A 16805-nucleotide genomic window follows, 5' to 3' on the forward strand; every position below is an offset into this window, starting at 1 on the left:
ACGTCAATAAAATGGAAAAAGAAAAAAAAATCAAAGCAAACCTGAAAGCCTTTTCTAGCCAAGAACTCAATTTATCACACTGTATTTTTTAAACTTTTTTTTTTTTAAAGAAACCCCCAGATTATGGGGAGTTTTGATGATCTCTTCTATACTACTCTATATCTTCAAAATTTTATCCGATGACAATAATATGATGATAAACAGTGTAAGTGTCTACTATGGCCAGGTACTATGCTAGGTAAACACTTCACACCTAGCTCCATAACAACCACGTGGGACGAGCATAAGACGTAACCGTCTGATTAACTGCTGTGCTCTACAAAAATAAGGTGTCATTTTAATAATCAGGATAATAGGGTTAGGACACTCTTTCAAAACATAAAAAAAAAAAAAGACTCAAAGGAATGTCTTCATCAGTATTTTCTTTACACTTGTCTATTTTTCACCAAATTGTACAATGTATGCTAAAAAAGAAAAGAAACTTCCAAACCTAGCTGACTTGAGCCAAATAAGTAAACAGCAGGAAACAGCTCACGGGATGATACAACTGCCTGGGGGCCTGTTCCCTACAGCTGGGGTTTTCAAAGAGGCATCCTTGGGGGTGCTGCAGGCGTTCCAAAAGCAAAGAAGTATTTTCTCGATAAATAAGAAAAATGTTAAGTACCCAAGTGCACGCACTTTTTTATTCACTACTGGGAGGAGTGTAAATTGCTTGAACCTCTACGTGAGACAATATGGTAATATTTATCGAAGTTCAAAACGCATGTGCCTGGTTCCTCCAAAAGTTAAACACAGAACTACCACATGGCCCAACAATTAAACATCTGGGTATGTACCTCAAAGAATTAAAAGCTGGAACTCAAACAGATTCTTGTACGCCGATGTTCACAGCAACACTACTCACAATAGCTAAGAGGCGGAAACAACCCGAGTCCATCAACGAATGAATGGATAAACAAACTGTGGTATACACACACAACGGAATATTCGGTCTTAAAAAGGAATGAAATGCTGACATACGCCACAACGTGGATGGACCTTGAAGACGTTATGTTAAGTGAAATAAGCCAGTCACAAAGGGACAAACACTGTGTGACTCCACTTACATAAGTAGCTAAACTAGGCAAATTCATAAAGACAGAAAGTAGAACGGTGGTTGTCAGGGTCTGGGCAAGAAGAAGAGAGGAGGTTATTATTTAATGGGAACAAAGTCTGCCTGGGAAGATGAAAAAGTTCTGTTGATAGATCCTGGTGATGGCTGCACAAAACCTCAGTGAATGTACTTAATGTCATGGAAGTACACACTTAAAATGGTTAAAACGGAAAATTTTACATCATGCATATTTTAATCACAGAATACATACACATGTGTGTGTGTGAGATACAAAAATTTTCAATGCACAACACATGCCCTTTGATCCAGCAGCTCTACGTCTAGCTGTTCAAGTCTTCAGAGACCCACGACATGGCGTCCCTATAACAAAACCTATCACAGCGATGTTAGCAGCGGCAAAGGGCTGGACATTACCTAAATGTTTACGTATGGGTGCCCGGTTAAATAAAGTGTTTCTTCTATATAATGGGATGTAATATATCGTCACTGAAAAGGCTAAGGCAATGCAAAATGGGTTTGGAGCCTAAGGCAGTAGGTGAAGAGATGGGAGTCTGCACAGAAGAGTGAACATTGTGTGTGTGTGTGTGGTCTATATACACAGATTTAGAAATATTACCTCTGAAAGGATACATAAGAAAGATGGCAGTGTCTGTCCAAGGGGTGGGGAAGACGTGGATGGCTATGCAGGGCGAAACTTACTTTCCATTTTCATACCTTGATAATTTTATGCCATGTACACCTTTAGCTACTCAAAAATAAATTTAAAAAAAAATTTAATGTCCAACGTTTGCATCTTGCTATTATAGAGCTTATATCAGACCTACCCGTTAGCCAAGAACAATTCTAAAATCTGGATAAAATACAAAAAGAACAGCTATTTGAAGGCAATACGGAACAGCCAAGGCACCTCGGACTTGATGGTACCAGATCACCGAGGGAAAGAAAACACAATGCAGTGAGCCCGATGCGCTCCGCACGTCCCCCCGGAGACCGAGGTCGACAGGCAAAACCAAGAGCTATGGCTAACGCCCTCAAGGGGCTGGAGAAACAAGGCTGGCGAGCGAGGGTTCCAAGGCGGAGCAGAGGGGTGAGCTCCTGGAGAGAAGAGAACCGTAGAAAGGCAACCCAGACTTTCTCTATGTGAATCCCCTGAGCATTTGCTGATCCCTAAGCTACATGGGGCAAGAGACCAAGAATCCAAGCAGAAAGTGACAGCTACGAGGCTAAAATCCAAGGATGGTTTTGGCAGTCTCACTGTATACATAGGGAAACTGAGGCCCAAAGAGATAAAGTAAGTAGCCTAAGGTCACACTCAGCCCAGAGTTGAGCTGGACAAATGTATTCCACTTGATGGACAGTTACAGGCACCTGCTGTGTCCCAGCTAGGCCTCGGGATTGCACATTAGTGACCCTCCTTCCCCCGACCTGCACCTCCCTTCCGCCTCTCTGCACCTCTCATTCCTGATGCCAGTGTCTGCTCTCTGCTGCCGCAGCCCTGGGCAGGCTGCTGACACCCCGAGGCTGCTCCATGGTGTCTGAGAGTCCTGCGGCACGTAGGGTGCCCTCTCTGCCAGGTTCCGGGTTCCCTGTGCTGACCCTGCCCGGAGGGAGCATATCACACTGGGCACTGAGTTTGTGGGCTTCGCGGTCCACGCACTGCAGCCTGACCATCGCTGTTTCCAAGCTCTGCAGCTTACAAAGCGCTTCTGCCCGTCTCTCTCATCTGACCCTCAGGGAGCACTGCGAGTTGCGCATTAACACGCCCATTCTGGGGTATGAACATCCCAACTTTGCAGTTGAGGAAAGCGCGGCTCTAAGCGCTGGATAACTTGTCTAACTTACCCACGTAGAAAATAACAGATGAGGGTGAGACCCGGGGCCTTCGTCGCCGCTCCAGGAGGCCCCCCACCCAGCACCGTGCCATGTGATGGAGGAAGTCCTGGATTACACATTACCAGACAGACAAGATCGACACACACAGGTCTCCTGAAAACTGCGCAGAGACTATATAAAAAAGAACTCCCGGCCTCGTAAGTGCTGACACGTTTTTTGCTTTTGTTTTTACCATAGAGAACCGGAAGGATGAATTCATAGTCCGAGGGATCAGATGCGAATGAAAGACAAGAGCGTATAAAAAAAATTAACTAAAGAATGCCTTCCAAGGGGCTCTATACGGCAAGATTCTTTTAATACACTAGAGCCTTAGCAGCTCCTCGATAAGAACCACAGGACGCCAGGCAGAGTAGGGCACGAGCGGAATGAGCTAAGCCTGGCCCTTCGTCACAGTGGAGGCCAGGGAGATGACCTGCTTTCTGGAAGCGGTGAGTCGGAGGCCCAGCTCAGAAGCATCCAGATCTCACTGGTAAAGAGAGAGAGAAAATACACCCTCGGAACAGAGGAGGGTGAGACCCATCGGCTAAACGACTCATTGTGTGCCTTTGAATAGCACTGTCTAGAGAATGTGAGGCCCCCCAATGGGCCACCCCTCCCCACTCCACACAAGGGTTTCTGAGTGACCCCGGAAACTGTGGCCCTGTCCACCTGAGTGACAGAGTCTGTGAAAACTGCAATTTTAGTTAACCCAGAGCACACGGCACCACATGAATGTAAAGTGACATGTTCCTGGAGCAGAGAATCATGTCTGTTCCACGCATTGAGTTGGCATGTGAAGAGGAAAGAAACCTATGGATAATAGGAGATTGGTGCATGTAATTTCCAGAGACCTTTGAAAAGCATTTGCCATCAATCCAGACCCAAAACTATTCAAAAGGCCGAGTCGCATGAGAACTGGGAGGTTCCGTGGCGGACTGGGCTGGAACGAAGTCGTAAACAAGCGGCAGGGACAGGCACTTTTCCCAGCGGAAGAATGTAAATGGTGGGGTCCCCGGGGACTGGGCTGGTTTCGCTATGTCACTAATGACTCAGAAGGAGAAGGAAGTGGGGAGACTTCCCTGAGCATGGAGACTGTGCCCCTGGGCTGACAGATTTCACTCGGAAGGGCCGGGAGGGCAGGGATGGGTCCCCACGGCCGGGGAGCATCTCCGCACGCACAGTAGGTGTGCAGTGCGAAGCTGCTCTCAACCTGGCATGAGCGGCAGAGGGGGGCAGAGGAGGAGTCACCCGGACACGGCCCGGGAGGAAAGCATCAAAATAAACACGCTGAACCTTTTCACCTGAGAAAAGAACATGGGGAGATTTGGGGTGGCTGTTGGGGCAACGTGTTCCTTTAAGAAGCAAAGTTTTCAATGACAGGCCAAATAAAAGGCGCGGGGAGGGAGGGGAGGCGGGGGGAGGTGGGCAGAAAGAGGGGGAGACGAACGTTTACCAAGCACAGAGAGGAGCTTCAGGAGTGAGCTTTCAGCAAACCAAACCCAGTACGACCCGGGCGGGCCGTGCTGCTGCACTGAGCTCGCTCCTTCCTGACTTGGCTCCTGAACCCGGGGCCCCCCCAAAGAGCCTCACCTGCTGCTGGCTCTGCTCCTCCAGGTTCATCTTCACCTCCAGCGACTGGCGGGCCTCCAGGAAGGCCTTGCGGTGCTTGCGGTCTGCCATGTAGTAGGACGTGATGCCCACGATGATGGCGCCGAGGTACAGAAAGACACTGGCCAGGATCTGCACCCCGCGAGGAGGAGGAGGGAAAAGCACAGTGGTGAACGTCTTTAGGAGACGGGACAACGGAGGTGGGGTGGGCAGTGACCAACAGCTGAACCCCCGGTGGCCGGCGTCCGGGGCGGGCCCCGGCAGAGCCTCCGACCTCGACGGGATCCTGCGGTCCCCGGAACAGACCCTGCCCCGCGTGCGGAGGGTGGGCTCCAGGCCGGGGAGGCTGGTTGGGGAGGGGGCTGCGGCTCTCCCTCCTGCTTCCCGCCGCAGCTAAGCTGGCCCATCCCATGCGCCGCCCGCCACCCACTCACTCACTCGTTGGTTTGGCCGCGGCTTACTGAGCGCTCACGTGTGAGGTGCACTCGACCCGGTGCTGCTTAGTTAGAGAAGAGAGCGAACAAAGCCCAGGTCCGCTGGCTGGGAATGTAAAGGCCTAAAAGCTGAAGGTCATGTGGAATGTCACGGGAGACCTGAAGAAGCCCTGGGCTGATTCAGGGGTCGCAATGCCACCCTACACACGTGCCAGGATTACAGGTTTCTGGGATTCACATGCATCCTCTTGGCCAGTCCCCCCCCCCCCCCGCGCCGTGCCCCCGATCCCCCCACCAGCAGGTGAGAGGTGACCAGTACCAGTATCTAGGTCTCATGAGAACCAAAGCTGCAGGAAGGGGAAAAGGGGGTTACGAGACCGGAAGTCCGTGCTATGAGCTCAGGTCACCGGCACGAAGGGCTTCTTTGGGCACCGAGAGCCAGTTCCTCTGTACCTAGCACCCTGCAGGCTCCCCTGGGTGTCTGTGGTCCCCAGCCCACTCCCACAGGCTGCTAGGATTGCAGACCTGATCCCCTCCTGCTGGAGGTCACCTTGGATTTGGACCTGCGTATCCTGACCATACCTGATTTCCTGGCACTCGCTACTGCAGGCTCCAATCTCTGACCCTGACTGGGCTCTGTTTGGGACTGGATCAGTTTCTAGTTCCTTCCACTTCACAAAGACCACTGGCCATAAAAGGGAAACTAATTATGACCATTTTCTGGGTACTCATGGTTATGCTGTCTCTCCTCTGCTTTTATGTTTCATCGAAGCTGATCAATACTGACCCTGGGGACCCAGCACCCCCATCACCAAGGTCCTGCAGGGTCTGTACTTCGTCACCAGTGCTGAGCCCAGGGGGCACTCAACAACGGCCCACTGAGGAATGAATTAAGGAGCAGGTGAAGCAGACTGGTCATCAAGTCACTAGATGCAGATTTCACAAGCTTCTTAGGTGGCTGCTTCCGGCAACTGATAACCGATTGTATTTTGGGCCTGGGCAGCCCTTATCCTTATCACCTATGTCACTCATGGGCCAAGCGGGCGATTTCGATGTCCCATGGAACACCCTGTTCACCTTGTGCCGGGGCACGACAGCCCACTCCGGTCTGAGTGGTCAGTGTCGGTAGTGCCCCAGGCCACTTATTCAAGATCTGATCATCTGAAGGGATGCCAACTGATGTTCAGTGAGTCAGAGGAAATCACACAGACCCTGTTGGGTCTCAAAGCCAGTCTGGCCTGGGGTCCAGGATCCTTCACCAGCCCAGAGGCCACCCTCTAGCGGGGGCCGTGTGGCCTTGGCAATCTGCCCGTCCCCAAGGTCACGGTGCAGGAAGCTGGTGGACAAGGTCAGGCTGCACCCTGTGCATCCTCACCGAGCAGCGACCCTCCACCGAAGCCCACGCTGGGTCCAGATACAGCAGCCACCAGGGCCGAGGGTCTCCGGGCTTACGGGGCTGTGGGTCCTGGACGGCAAGTGAGAAGCCGCACGTAGAAGGGCCACATCTACCAGTATCAGCAACTCTGAACCAGGAGCTCTAGACACGGCAGGCGGCCCGGGGGCCACGGACCTGTCACTGGCCATGACTATAACCAGTATGGGCTGTGACACTAAGCTGAGGCCAGAACTCTGAGCTCAGGGGTCTTCCTGCCCTTCACAGACAGGCTCTGGCTGACCACCTCATGGGGACGAATGGGACGGGCTCTGTAAATGTACAGTGCTGAGCTTGCGTCAAGAATGGCTGTTGCCATTACCCACTGGGGCATCCACTTAAGAAAACCAAACCGCTGTGCAGACTGAGAGAGAGCAACTACAGCGGAAGAGCCTCAAACCGACCCCAGCTAAGGCTGGAATCCAAAGACTGTGACGGGGTGTCCGTCTGGTTCACGCCTGGGACCGTCTCTGTAGGACGGCCTTCCTTCCATCGAGCTGTGTGTATTTAAAAACAAAATCCACTTTTGCACTCCACTTGTAGGTATTTATGGTATAGAAAGTCAAGTCAGAAACAGCCCTGGACTGTGGCACTGCCCCTCCATAGCTGGGTGACCTGCCAGGTCAAATAACCTCTCTGAGCTCCGGTTTCATCATCCGTGAGCTGAGGGGTGGACTGACTCATCTCGAAGGCCCCTGCAGTCTTGACACTGTCTGCTCCCCAACAGACCTGACTTCCGAGGGCAAAGGCTGGGACTGGAGAAGACCTGGTGTGGCAAGGACAAGGGAAGAAGGCTGGAGGGAGGGGGAGGCGGATGGAGAGCCACGCTGCCTCCCGTCCCAGGAGCACCCCAAGCCACAGAGGCCTCCTCCCCTCCTCCCCTTCCCACCCCGCTCTTGGCTGCAAGGATGTGGAGGCAAAAGGCTGCATCTGGGCCACGCGCTGGAGAGTGACGTGGGCCCCGCTGGTCCCATCCATGACAGAGAACTCCCTCCTGGCCTCCCAACAAGCTAACCTGTTTCCAGGCATTTCTCCCTGGAGCCCCCGGCCTGGCCTGGGTTTCTTAGAGCTCCCCCAATTCTCTAAACTTGCCTCAACTGAAGAAAGGGCCCTCAGGGCACTGTTTTCCTGACCTACACCAAGCCCTCTCCCACGCAGCCAGGGCTTTGGGGCCTGGAGGGGCTCAGCAATCCCCCAATGCCAGGAGAGTGGCTGGAGACTCAGCTGGGGCTCGACAGGCCACTCCCAGCCTCTGAGTCCAAGGCACGAATCCCACAGGGTGATGCTGCCAAGCTGAGGAGACCTGCAGCCAGGGAGCCGGGGTCGGCTGTGGTGAAGACGGTTCGGGAGGGAGCCCGAGGAGCCGCAAGGAGGAGTTTCAGGTGCCACACCAGACTTCCGTCTCGGGGTGATCCCCTTGTACCTACAAAGCTGAGAGCCCTGCTCTGGGGTGCCATCAAGGTCACCTCCCTCACCCCAGTGGCCTCTTTTAGACTGGGCAGCAGTCTTATTTTAAAAATAATGAAATGAACCAATCTCCCAAGTGGGTAAACATTCAGACGAAAGCTTCATCTAACCCACAGCAGTCAGAAAAAGTAATTTATAATACCCCAGGCTCAGGAACGCAACTGTGAGAAAATTCCTTTATAAATTTCTAACTCTTGGAATTCGATGAATCACCATATCCTGCACATTTTCTAACAGCCCCCGGGGGCAGGGCTTTAAAACAGAAGTCACCCCATTGGAGGCAGGCTAGTGGCCCAACTGCCTAGGCTGACCTCTCCCTATATGCTCATCGCTGCCTGCAGATTCCAGAACACTCCAACATGGGGGGGGCGGGGAGAAGCAAGGGAGAGAACATTGCTCTGGAGTGTGGATGTCCGTGGTGGCCACCCTCAGAGACATCCTGATGCCTCTGATGCTGCTGGGCGAGGCCGCGCTAAGCCTCTGTTCATCACAACGAACCTAGATGTTTTGGAAAAGAATCTCCAAGGAACTGCAGTACAGAAAGCAGCAGGGGAAAAGAAACGCACCTCTGCAAGCAACCAGCCTCCCGCCCTCCCCGGGGGCGCCCGCAAGGGCCTGCGGGGCCGTGCTTGCTGCAGACCCTTGCAGGGGCCTCCCGGCGGATGAACGAGTCACAGAAAGGGGTCAGGCCGCGCAGCCACGTGTGCCTCGCACCTCGCCAGCAGCATGCGTGGCCTAGAACAAGTCACTTAACCTCTGTAAGACTTGGTTGGCTGCTCCGTTCTCACGGCAGCCCTGGAGGCTGTTCCGGTAAGATTAAGAGAGAGATCATATGTCACAGCCCCTGGCACAGGGCTTGAACAAAATATGTGCTTAATGACTTTTTCTTTTCTTCCAGAGGGAAGAAGGCAAATTATTACCAATAAAAACACCTCGGCGAAGTTTTACAAGAGCCTTCGTGTTAATTATTTTGTCACAACAAGCAAAGTTTTCTTATTCTCATCTTGCAGAAGAGACTTGAAGCCCAGAGAAATTAGGCTATGAGTCTATGGTCCCCCGTAGTGCTGAGATTGGAACCCAGGTCTCCTTCCTGTTATTTCTGTTCCCCCTACGAGCGCAGAGATTACATTTCAAAACATTAAAAAACATCCATCCTGGCTCAGGCGACAGAACATCAAAGCCGGCCTGACCAGGCACGTGAGGCCTTGGGGCAGGTCCACTGCTGCTTCCTTGCTCAGCGAGGAAGTACAGTACCCACGCGCGAGTCCAGGGTGCCTTTCCTACATTACGGTCTCAGCGGAGCTGTGATGAGGGTCAGCAGAGACTGGGCAGAGTCCGAGGCACGGCGGGGTGGGGTGGGATGGGGAACACGGAGGCGAGCAAGGACCTGGAGCATCAGCACAGGTGGGGAGGTCTGCAGACAGTGAGGTGGCTCTCGTGCAAACCCTAGCATCACCGTGCCAACGGACGTCTGGGGTCTCCAATACACATTACCCTACTGAACACAACACAAGGCCCGAGCCTTGGGGTACCACTGACGTGCCCTACCCAGCTGGGAACTGGTCAAGTTTCTACCATCTGTCTCAAAACACAAGACCCTCCAAAAGCTTCCTACTTGTTTGACAGCTCAGGCAAGCCTCTGCTAAAAGAGAATCGATGTCCATCATCTTCCAAAACAAAGACCCCTTCCAGGATGGGCATCCAGCCAGCCTGACATGTTCCAGCAAGTCCCTCACCATCTGCTCGGTTGCTGGAACAGCTTCTCAGCCCGTGCGCTGCGCAACCCCAGGGGCACCGCGCCGCAGACTCTGACGCGAGGGCCCCCCGAGAGACGCGGAACGTGCCAAACCTGAGGAATAGGCTCCGGTGTCACGCTTGTGTCTTACCTCTGGCTGCTGCCCACCAGGCTCCCCTCGCTCCAGCCACACTGGGCCTCTCTCCAATCCTCCAACAGGATGTGCTATGTCAGGGCCCTACAGCTCCCACAGACACACCCTGCCCTTCTTCTGCCCGTGGAGGGCCACACGTGACGATCCCCCGACTTAAGCCAGGTCAAGCACGCAGCACATACCTGGCCTCAGTCACCTCCCAGGAAATGTTAGTTGTTACTCGTCCAACACCCTTCCCTGATGGCCCAAACAGAACTATTCATTCATCCATCCTTCGAAGATTTAGTGAATGCTCACCCTGTGCCAGGTAGGTGCTTGGCATTTAGCAGTGAATAAGCAAAGAAAGTCCCTTCTGTCATGACACTGATACTAGGGTAACAGGAGACAAATAAGAAATAAGTCATCAGTAAAAGCATCGGAGCGCGGGAGAGAATAAAAATGATACAGCGGGTGGCCGCTTTAGAACGGGGAGCGAGGGAGCCTGTTGGCCCGATTCTTCACTCCCCTGGAGGAGCAGCGCCCTCGCCATAGCCTCACGGAGAATAAAACTTTCTTCCCTGCTGCAGACTCTGATCATGTGACTTGTTTGGGCCAAATGGATGTCAGTGCACATGACATGAGCACATGAGCTCACTGGTGCAGCAGAATGAGAAACCTACAGAGCCCAACCAAACCCGAGCTGCAGCTTGTAGCCAAACCCACCTAAGCTCAGCCTAGATCGCAACCCACAGATGTGCCCCTGAGAAACGTGTGCTTGTTACGCAGCCTTAGGTGAAAACAGCTGACAACTACAGGTGGTTAGAACAGGTCTCCCCGAAGCAATGCCATTTAAACTGAGAGATGAATGGCCAGGAAAGACTCAGCCATGGGAAAAATTAGAACAAAGAGCATCCTGGATGGAGAAGACACTAGTACAGAAACCCTAGGACACAGGCCTCTATCCCATGAGACACACTCCCACCCCCACCCCCCACCCCCCACCCGGACACCTGAGACATCTGTACACATCTCCCCCACTGGGATGTGATAAGCGCCTGAATTCAGGGGGTGTCTCTTTCTCACATTTGTAGCCCCAGGGCCTGGCACAGGACAGTCTCCACACACAAAAAATCATCCACCCCAAATGTCAACAGACTCAACGTCAATAAACCCTGGTGGAGAGCAACGCCTTCTTCCTCTTTAATTACTGAATATTCATACGAAGCTTGCCTAAGTATTTTTATGGAAGAATAATGAACTCTGAGGACAGAGAAGTGAACACGTGGATTTATTTTTATATCAGTCGTAGAGTTTGTGGGCTAAGAGGAGATGCTACTGATACCTGCTGAAGGTAAGGATGCAGTAGCTTGGAAAATGCACCCACGTTGGAAAGATGGCCCAAAAATCACAGGGCAGAGACGATTAACACCAGAGAAGGCCATCTGGTCCATCTCCCTCTGGGAGGAGATGCAGGAATGAACATCTTGCGTTTCGCATTTTATACTGACCAAAGAACAATTCACTTAAAGTCCATGGACTAGATTAGGGGGAGTCAGCGAACCCCTGACGTTATGGGATCTGCCCTTTTCTGGGTATCAAGCCCATTGCTTTCGCCGGATTCTCAAAAGGGTCTGTGAGCCCAGATGATTAAGAACCACGAACACTCCTCAAAAGCTCCCCATCGCCTCCTGTGACTTCACCACAGAAACAGAAATCAACAGGTCACAGCACGGTGTGTCTTCTCATACTGATGTGACCCTATTAGTCACCTGGGTCTTTTTCACTAGGCCAACTATCCCTACTCTACTTAAAGGGTTCTATTTTAAAAAGTTTCATTATGTTCGGCTTCAGATTCTTTTTGTAAAATTCAACCCTACTGAGTTCTCAGCGAGTGGCGAGCCCCATGCTGGGTCCTAGAGAGTTAAAAGGGACCTTAACAGCTCAAACGTAGGCAGGTAAAGAAGCTACCAGAAATGGAGGACGCAGTGACTGACTGAGGGACGGGGCAAGTAGGTCCGCAAAGGCCCCTGAGAGGGAGTAAAATGTGGGCTGGATACACTCACCTATCGGACAACGCAGAGATCTTACACCATGTTAATATGTGGATGCTGGATGGCAAAGAAAATTTAAACCAGTTTCTAACTGGTGGCCAATGTTAAGTGAAGGAAAGGCAAAAAAAATAATAAACTATATACACTTATGAGAGTGACCAGAATGACAACGGGGCGCCATACTGGCTGCAGGGGTCTCCCCACTTCTGAGCAATGCTAGCTGCACAGATCCGGCTTCCTGGAACCGTCTGCGAAATGAACTTGAGAAAGAAAGTACCAGCCCAGGGCGAGAGGAACCTGTCATCTGAGGACAGAAGAAGAGTTTCGAGGTTCCAGAAATATTATCGTCACACAAACTTAGTAGGTGAAAACATGAAGGAAGGTCACCGATTACACAAAAACACCGAGGTCCACAGAACGGGGCACATTCTTGGGGTCCCAGACTCCCCACCTCTCACCTCCAAACAACTCAGATCTTGAGAGTAATGCTTCGGACTCTCCGCTGCAGACACCGGCAGCACCCCTTCCCCGAATCGCGGCTTTCTCCTGGGGAATCTGAGCCCCTTTCTCCTCTCTCTCCTAACTTCTTAGCAATGTCTCGGCTGGCCTTCCTCCCTGCAGCCTTTCGGAACCCGCCCTGATGTCGGGGATAATTTTTTCACTGCTTAGTCCTTAGTTGCTGTTTCTCTAGTTCAGTGTTTTTGAGCCAGGGCCCAAGATGTGCAAGGGGAACAGGCTAAGAATGAAGGTTCCTGGGTGCCACTCTGCCTGCGGAGACCCGGGAATCTGCATTTCCCACTCCTGCAGGTGATTATCTGCAACGGAATTACTGTTCTGGGGGCAGGGGGCGGGGGGGGGAGGTAATAAATATAAAGACAAAGCTGAGATCTGCCAACCTGCCTGGTTCTTGGAACCACACTCAACGTGTGTGGTCACTGAGGTTATTTCCCGGGGCCCACGTCCTGTTTTCCTTCTGTCCATTTACTCTCTGTGCTCTTCCAATGATCTTCCAACCCTTGGTTCACCCTCGCCCTGAGTTACAGCCACCTCCTTATCATTCTTTTTTTTTTTTCTGTCTGGCCAGAATCTCTGCCACGCATTCAAAGCCACGCCCGCTGAGATGTTTTCCATCTGTTCCATCTGGGTCCTGCACTTAATTCAATTCGGCTCCCTGACTTTCAATTCGGATTTTAAGTCATTCCCCAAGTTTCCTTCTCGTTGTCCTAACCCGTTCTCCTCCTGCCCCATATCTCTGGGCTCTTGGCAAAGCCGGTGCATAGTCAGAGGGACCGTCTGGGAGGGCCACGGACCAGCCCTCAAAGCACTATCTTAGTCACAGGACACACACACAAAAAAGACCTTCGACTTTTGAATTCCAAGTCCTGGCAAACTATCGCTTCTCCTAAATTTCAGTTCTTCGGCCTCAACTGTCTTGAATTAGTGCCGCCTGGGTATGTTCCCCTTACCCTTGTTCAGGGGTCCCCAGCCCTGGCTATACCTTAGAATCAATCACCTGGGAGCTATGCCCCGGCAGCACCTCAAAACAAGGAAACCAGGGGCCGGACGTTGGATCATTAAAGGCTCCCGGGTAACTTTAAGGCGCAGCCAGGGGTCACCGGGAGTACCCAAGTTTGTCACGGTCTCCCACAATTAGCCCCAACCTGAAGTGCCATTTCTGCCAGCTCAAAACACCTCAATAGCTGTGGATAGTCCAAAAGGTAAAGTTCGAAATCCTCATTCTGGCACTCAAGACCTCCGCGCACCAGCCCCTGTGAACTTTCCCAAGTCTCTCCCACAATTCCCTGATGTAAACTATCTCCTTCGGCCAAGCCGATGCCCCCTGTGCAGCCACTCCTGACCTCCGGCACATGCGGAAGCCCAGTCTTCGAGAGCTCTCAATCTTTTCCACCGCAGCAGCTGAAGAGGAAGCCTCACCTCTTACCTTGCTAGTGCATGCGGATTTTGCATTTTGTTCCATAAAAATCCATTTTCGCATTACTATTTTTAAACACTTAGAAATGTTCGCCTTTGACTAAAACAGATGTGTCCATCCATTGTATTATATGCTCCACCAGGGCTGGGACAAAATCTATTCCAGTCACTGCTTTGTCCCCAGCACCTGACAAAAATGCCTGGCACGTAGAAGGCACCCAATGACTACTGAGCGAAGGAATGAATAAATGGGAGGAGGATGGAAATGCCAACTCCACAGGTTTTCTGAGGCTTCGACTACTCCAGGCAAGCACACCCCTGGACCCTCTTCCGCCCTTCCCTCCGAACCTAGCTAAGCCCTCCCTCCTCCTCAGAGCTGTCCTGGATGGACAGAGCGACCACACACTCCCCTGAGCTTCCCGAAGAGGAACCGTGTGCAAGATAAATCATTAAGCAGAAGGTTCAAGTGTGCGGCCACACTCTGATCTCATTTTCACAGAGGTGAAACGGGGCAGGAGCAGAAACCCCAAAACATCAGCACTGGTTACCTTCTGAGGGAGGGGGAATTCGAGACAATTTGTTTTCCTTTTTTGCCTTATAATCTTTCCTATTGTTCCAGTCACTTGGACCATCTTAACCGCCAGCAGATTCAGGGACCCCTCGAGATGGAGCCTCCCCTTCACCGAAACTCCCTCCTTCTGCACAGGCCCCACCCTGGAGTCTCGACGTCTAGACCCGGAGTCCACTGGAACCTCCCAGATATTCACCTGTTTCTACGCAACATCCCTCACCTGCTCCAGACCTTCCAAAGGGCCAGCTGGGGAGATAAACCTCCGCAGGGTCTCCCAACAAGACCCGTGCACAGAATCCAACAGCCTCGCCCTCTGCCCTCCTGCTCTGCTTGGTGAAATGCAGGGATTCAGAGCCACAGGGTCACAGCTGCCAGGGGTGGAGGCAGAAGACCCCCCGCCCGCCCCGCGCTCCAATGTAATGATGCCGAGCCAACCACCTGTCACTCCGCAGCCACCCCTGTGCCAACGCTTGCAAAGGATGTGCTTGCTCTCTTCACAGACTGGTTATCCCCACAGAATCGCCGTCTCACTCTGACGAGCCTCCCCCCGGCGAAGAGAGACAGCAAGTCCAGTCGGCAGGGTGACTCAGTCCAGCCCAAGTGGTGCCACGCCGGCCGATGCGTGTGGCACGAAGGGCCTCTCATCATCAACCCGACCATCCCTCAGAAACAGTGCCACGTGGCTCACTCGTTGGTCTACTTTCTCCTTCGCAGCCACCATGTTCTTCCCCCACTGCGGGAGCCACTACCCTTCCTTTCCCCCAGAGACTGGCCACTGACCAGCGGGGACTTTCTCTTCCTGGGAGCATATATCCCAGACTGCCAAAGAATTGTAAAGCCTGGCGTCCTGAGAGGTTCCCGACTTCTAAAATATTACCTTTAGGTTTTCACTTAATTTCTCATTTACTGGCCCTACACTTTTGACACACGAGAGCCGGATCTGGATTTCTTCGCCCTTCTCCTGAGTGTGGGATTCAAGCCCATCATCGGCATGGCCACTGGTCTGCCCACAACGGCACCTGCACCTCTTGGAGCTCGTGCCTGGGCGCCAAGCTTCCCATGGCAGCCTTCCTCTATGGGTCCCCAACATCTGTCCCAACTCAGAACACCCCATCACAAACACACACTTCCTCACAGCGACGTAAACTCTGGGCCAGGAAAACACAGCAGGTAGTAACTGGGCTTGAATTCTGACCCCCCACCACTGGCTGTGGCATTGGCAAGTCACTACTCTCAGTTGGCTTCCTCCTCCGTGAAATGAGAATAAAACAGCTCCTACCTCAGGGTGGGGTGTGAGAATTCATTAAGACGGCGTGTATGTAAAGTGCCCAGCATAGTATTCTGCTGGATGCACAGTAAGTCTCAATAAATGTTAGCTATTATGATTAGGCATATTATAAATTCCCAATATCACTACTGGACTTTACTCCCAAGGTTCCAGCCTTATTAGTCTCCTTTAATGTCATTTTTATCACCTGGGAAGGTGACGAGTATCAGCAGGTCCCAACCCTGTCTGTGCTTATATCCTAAGGCTTCACCCTCAACCACTCTGCTTAGTTTATCTTGACTAGGGCCGGGAATCTGGATTCTGAAAAAGCCCACCTCCCCCACCCCGGGGATTCTGATGCAGCTAGCTCTGCTTGGGACCCACGGGACTGCAATATAACCTTACCGCCACATTTTATTACTTAAATGCGCATCCATGGCCCTTGTCCTTGCCTATAAGGTGTCTACTTATTGTCCCCTCCACATATCTCTTAGCTGCCTTCCTGCCACCATGCCTGCCCCCACTGCCTGTCAGGTCTCCGAGGTACCAATTACAGCTCTCCTGGTGTCCACTGTGTGCTGGCCGGGCTGCCGGCCTGGCAGGGTAGCTCCAGCCGGATCCCAAGACGCTGCTCTCAGCCCCTCTCCCATCGCTTTGCCCAGTCCTGCTGGGAAGCCTCTCGCGGCAATGCCAGCAGCTAGCTGCTGGAGCTACCTGCCCATACTGCACTTACCAAGTACCTCCCCAGCCCATAGTGCTGCCTGGTGTCTGGGGACACCAGTGAAACCTGAGTGACGCGTCAACAAGCCCTTCTCCAGCCCCTACAATGAAGGCACTGCGATGCCAGGGAAGGAGCCCTGGCTTTGGACCCAGACGAGCTCCTAGTCCCATAACCCATCCCCTCTTCAACTTCCTCATGGGGAAAATAAGAATAGTTCCAACCGAGGCTCCATTTAAGAAATCTCTGCCCAACCCAAGGTCACAAAGGTTTTTATTTTATTTTTTTTAAGATTTTCTATGTTTTATCCTAGAAGTTTTATAGTTTAAATCTTACTTTGATCATTTCTAGTTAATTCTTATATGTGGGGTGAGGTACGAATTACAATTTTTTTATACAGATATCTGATTATTCCAGCAACATTTGTTGAGATTATCCTTTTTCCATTGGATTACCTTGGTACTTTTGTTG

The 16805-nt window shown here is 52.0% G+C and overlaps 1 protein-coding gene across 2 annotated transcripts in view; it reads right to left on the reverse strand.

Annotated features, from left to right (window-relative positions):
* ADCY3 (adenylate cyclase 3) overlaps nt 1-16805 on the reverse strand; it is a 66615-nt gene that overhangs the window by 30616 nt on the left and 19194 nt on the right. For both annotated transcript variants that reach the window (XM_016121710.2, XM_036224138.1), the window contains one exon: nt 4577-4726. In XM_016121710.2, coding sequence (XP_015977196.2) covers nt 4577-4726 — 150 coding nt within the window. The remainder of the gene's footprint in view (nt 1-4576; nt 4727-16805) is intronic.

The sequence above is a fragment of the Rousettus aegyptiacus genome, unplaced genomic scaffold (genome assembly GCF_014176215.1).
Source record: "Rousettus aegyptiacus isolate mRouAeg1 unplaced genomic scaffold, mRouAeg1.p scaffold_m13_p_7, whole genome shotgun sequence".
NCBI lineage: Eukaryota > Metazoa > Chordata > Mammalia > Chiroptera > Pteropodidae > Rousettus > Rousettus aegyptiacus.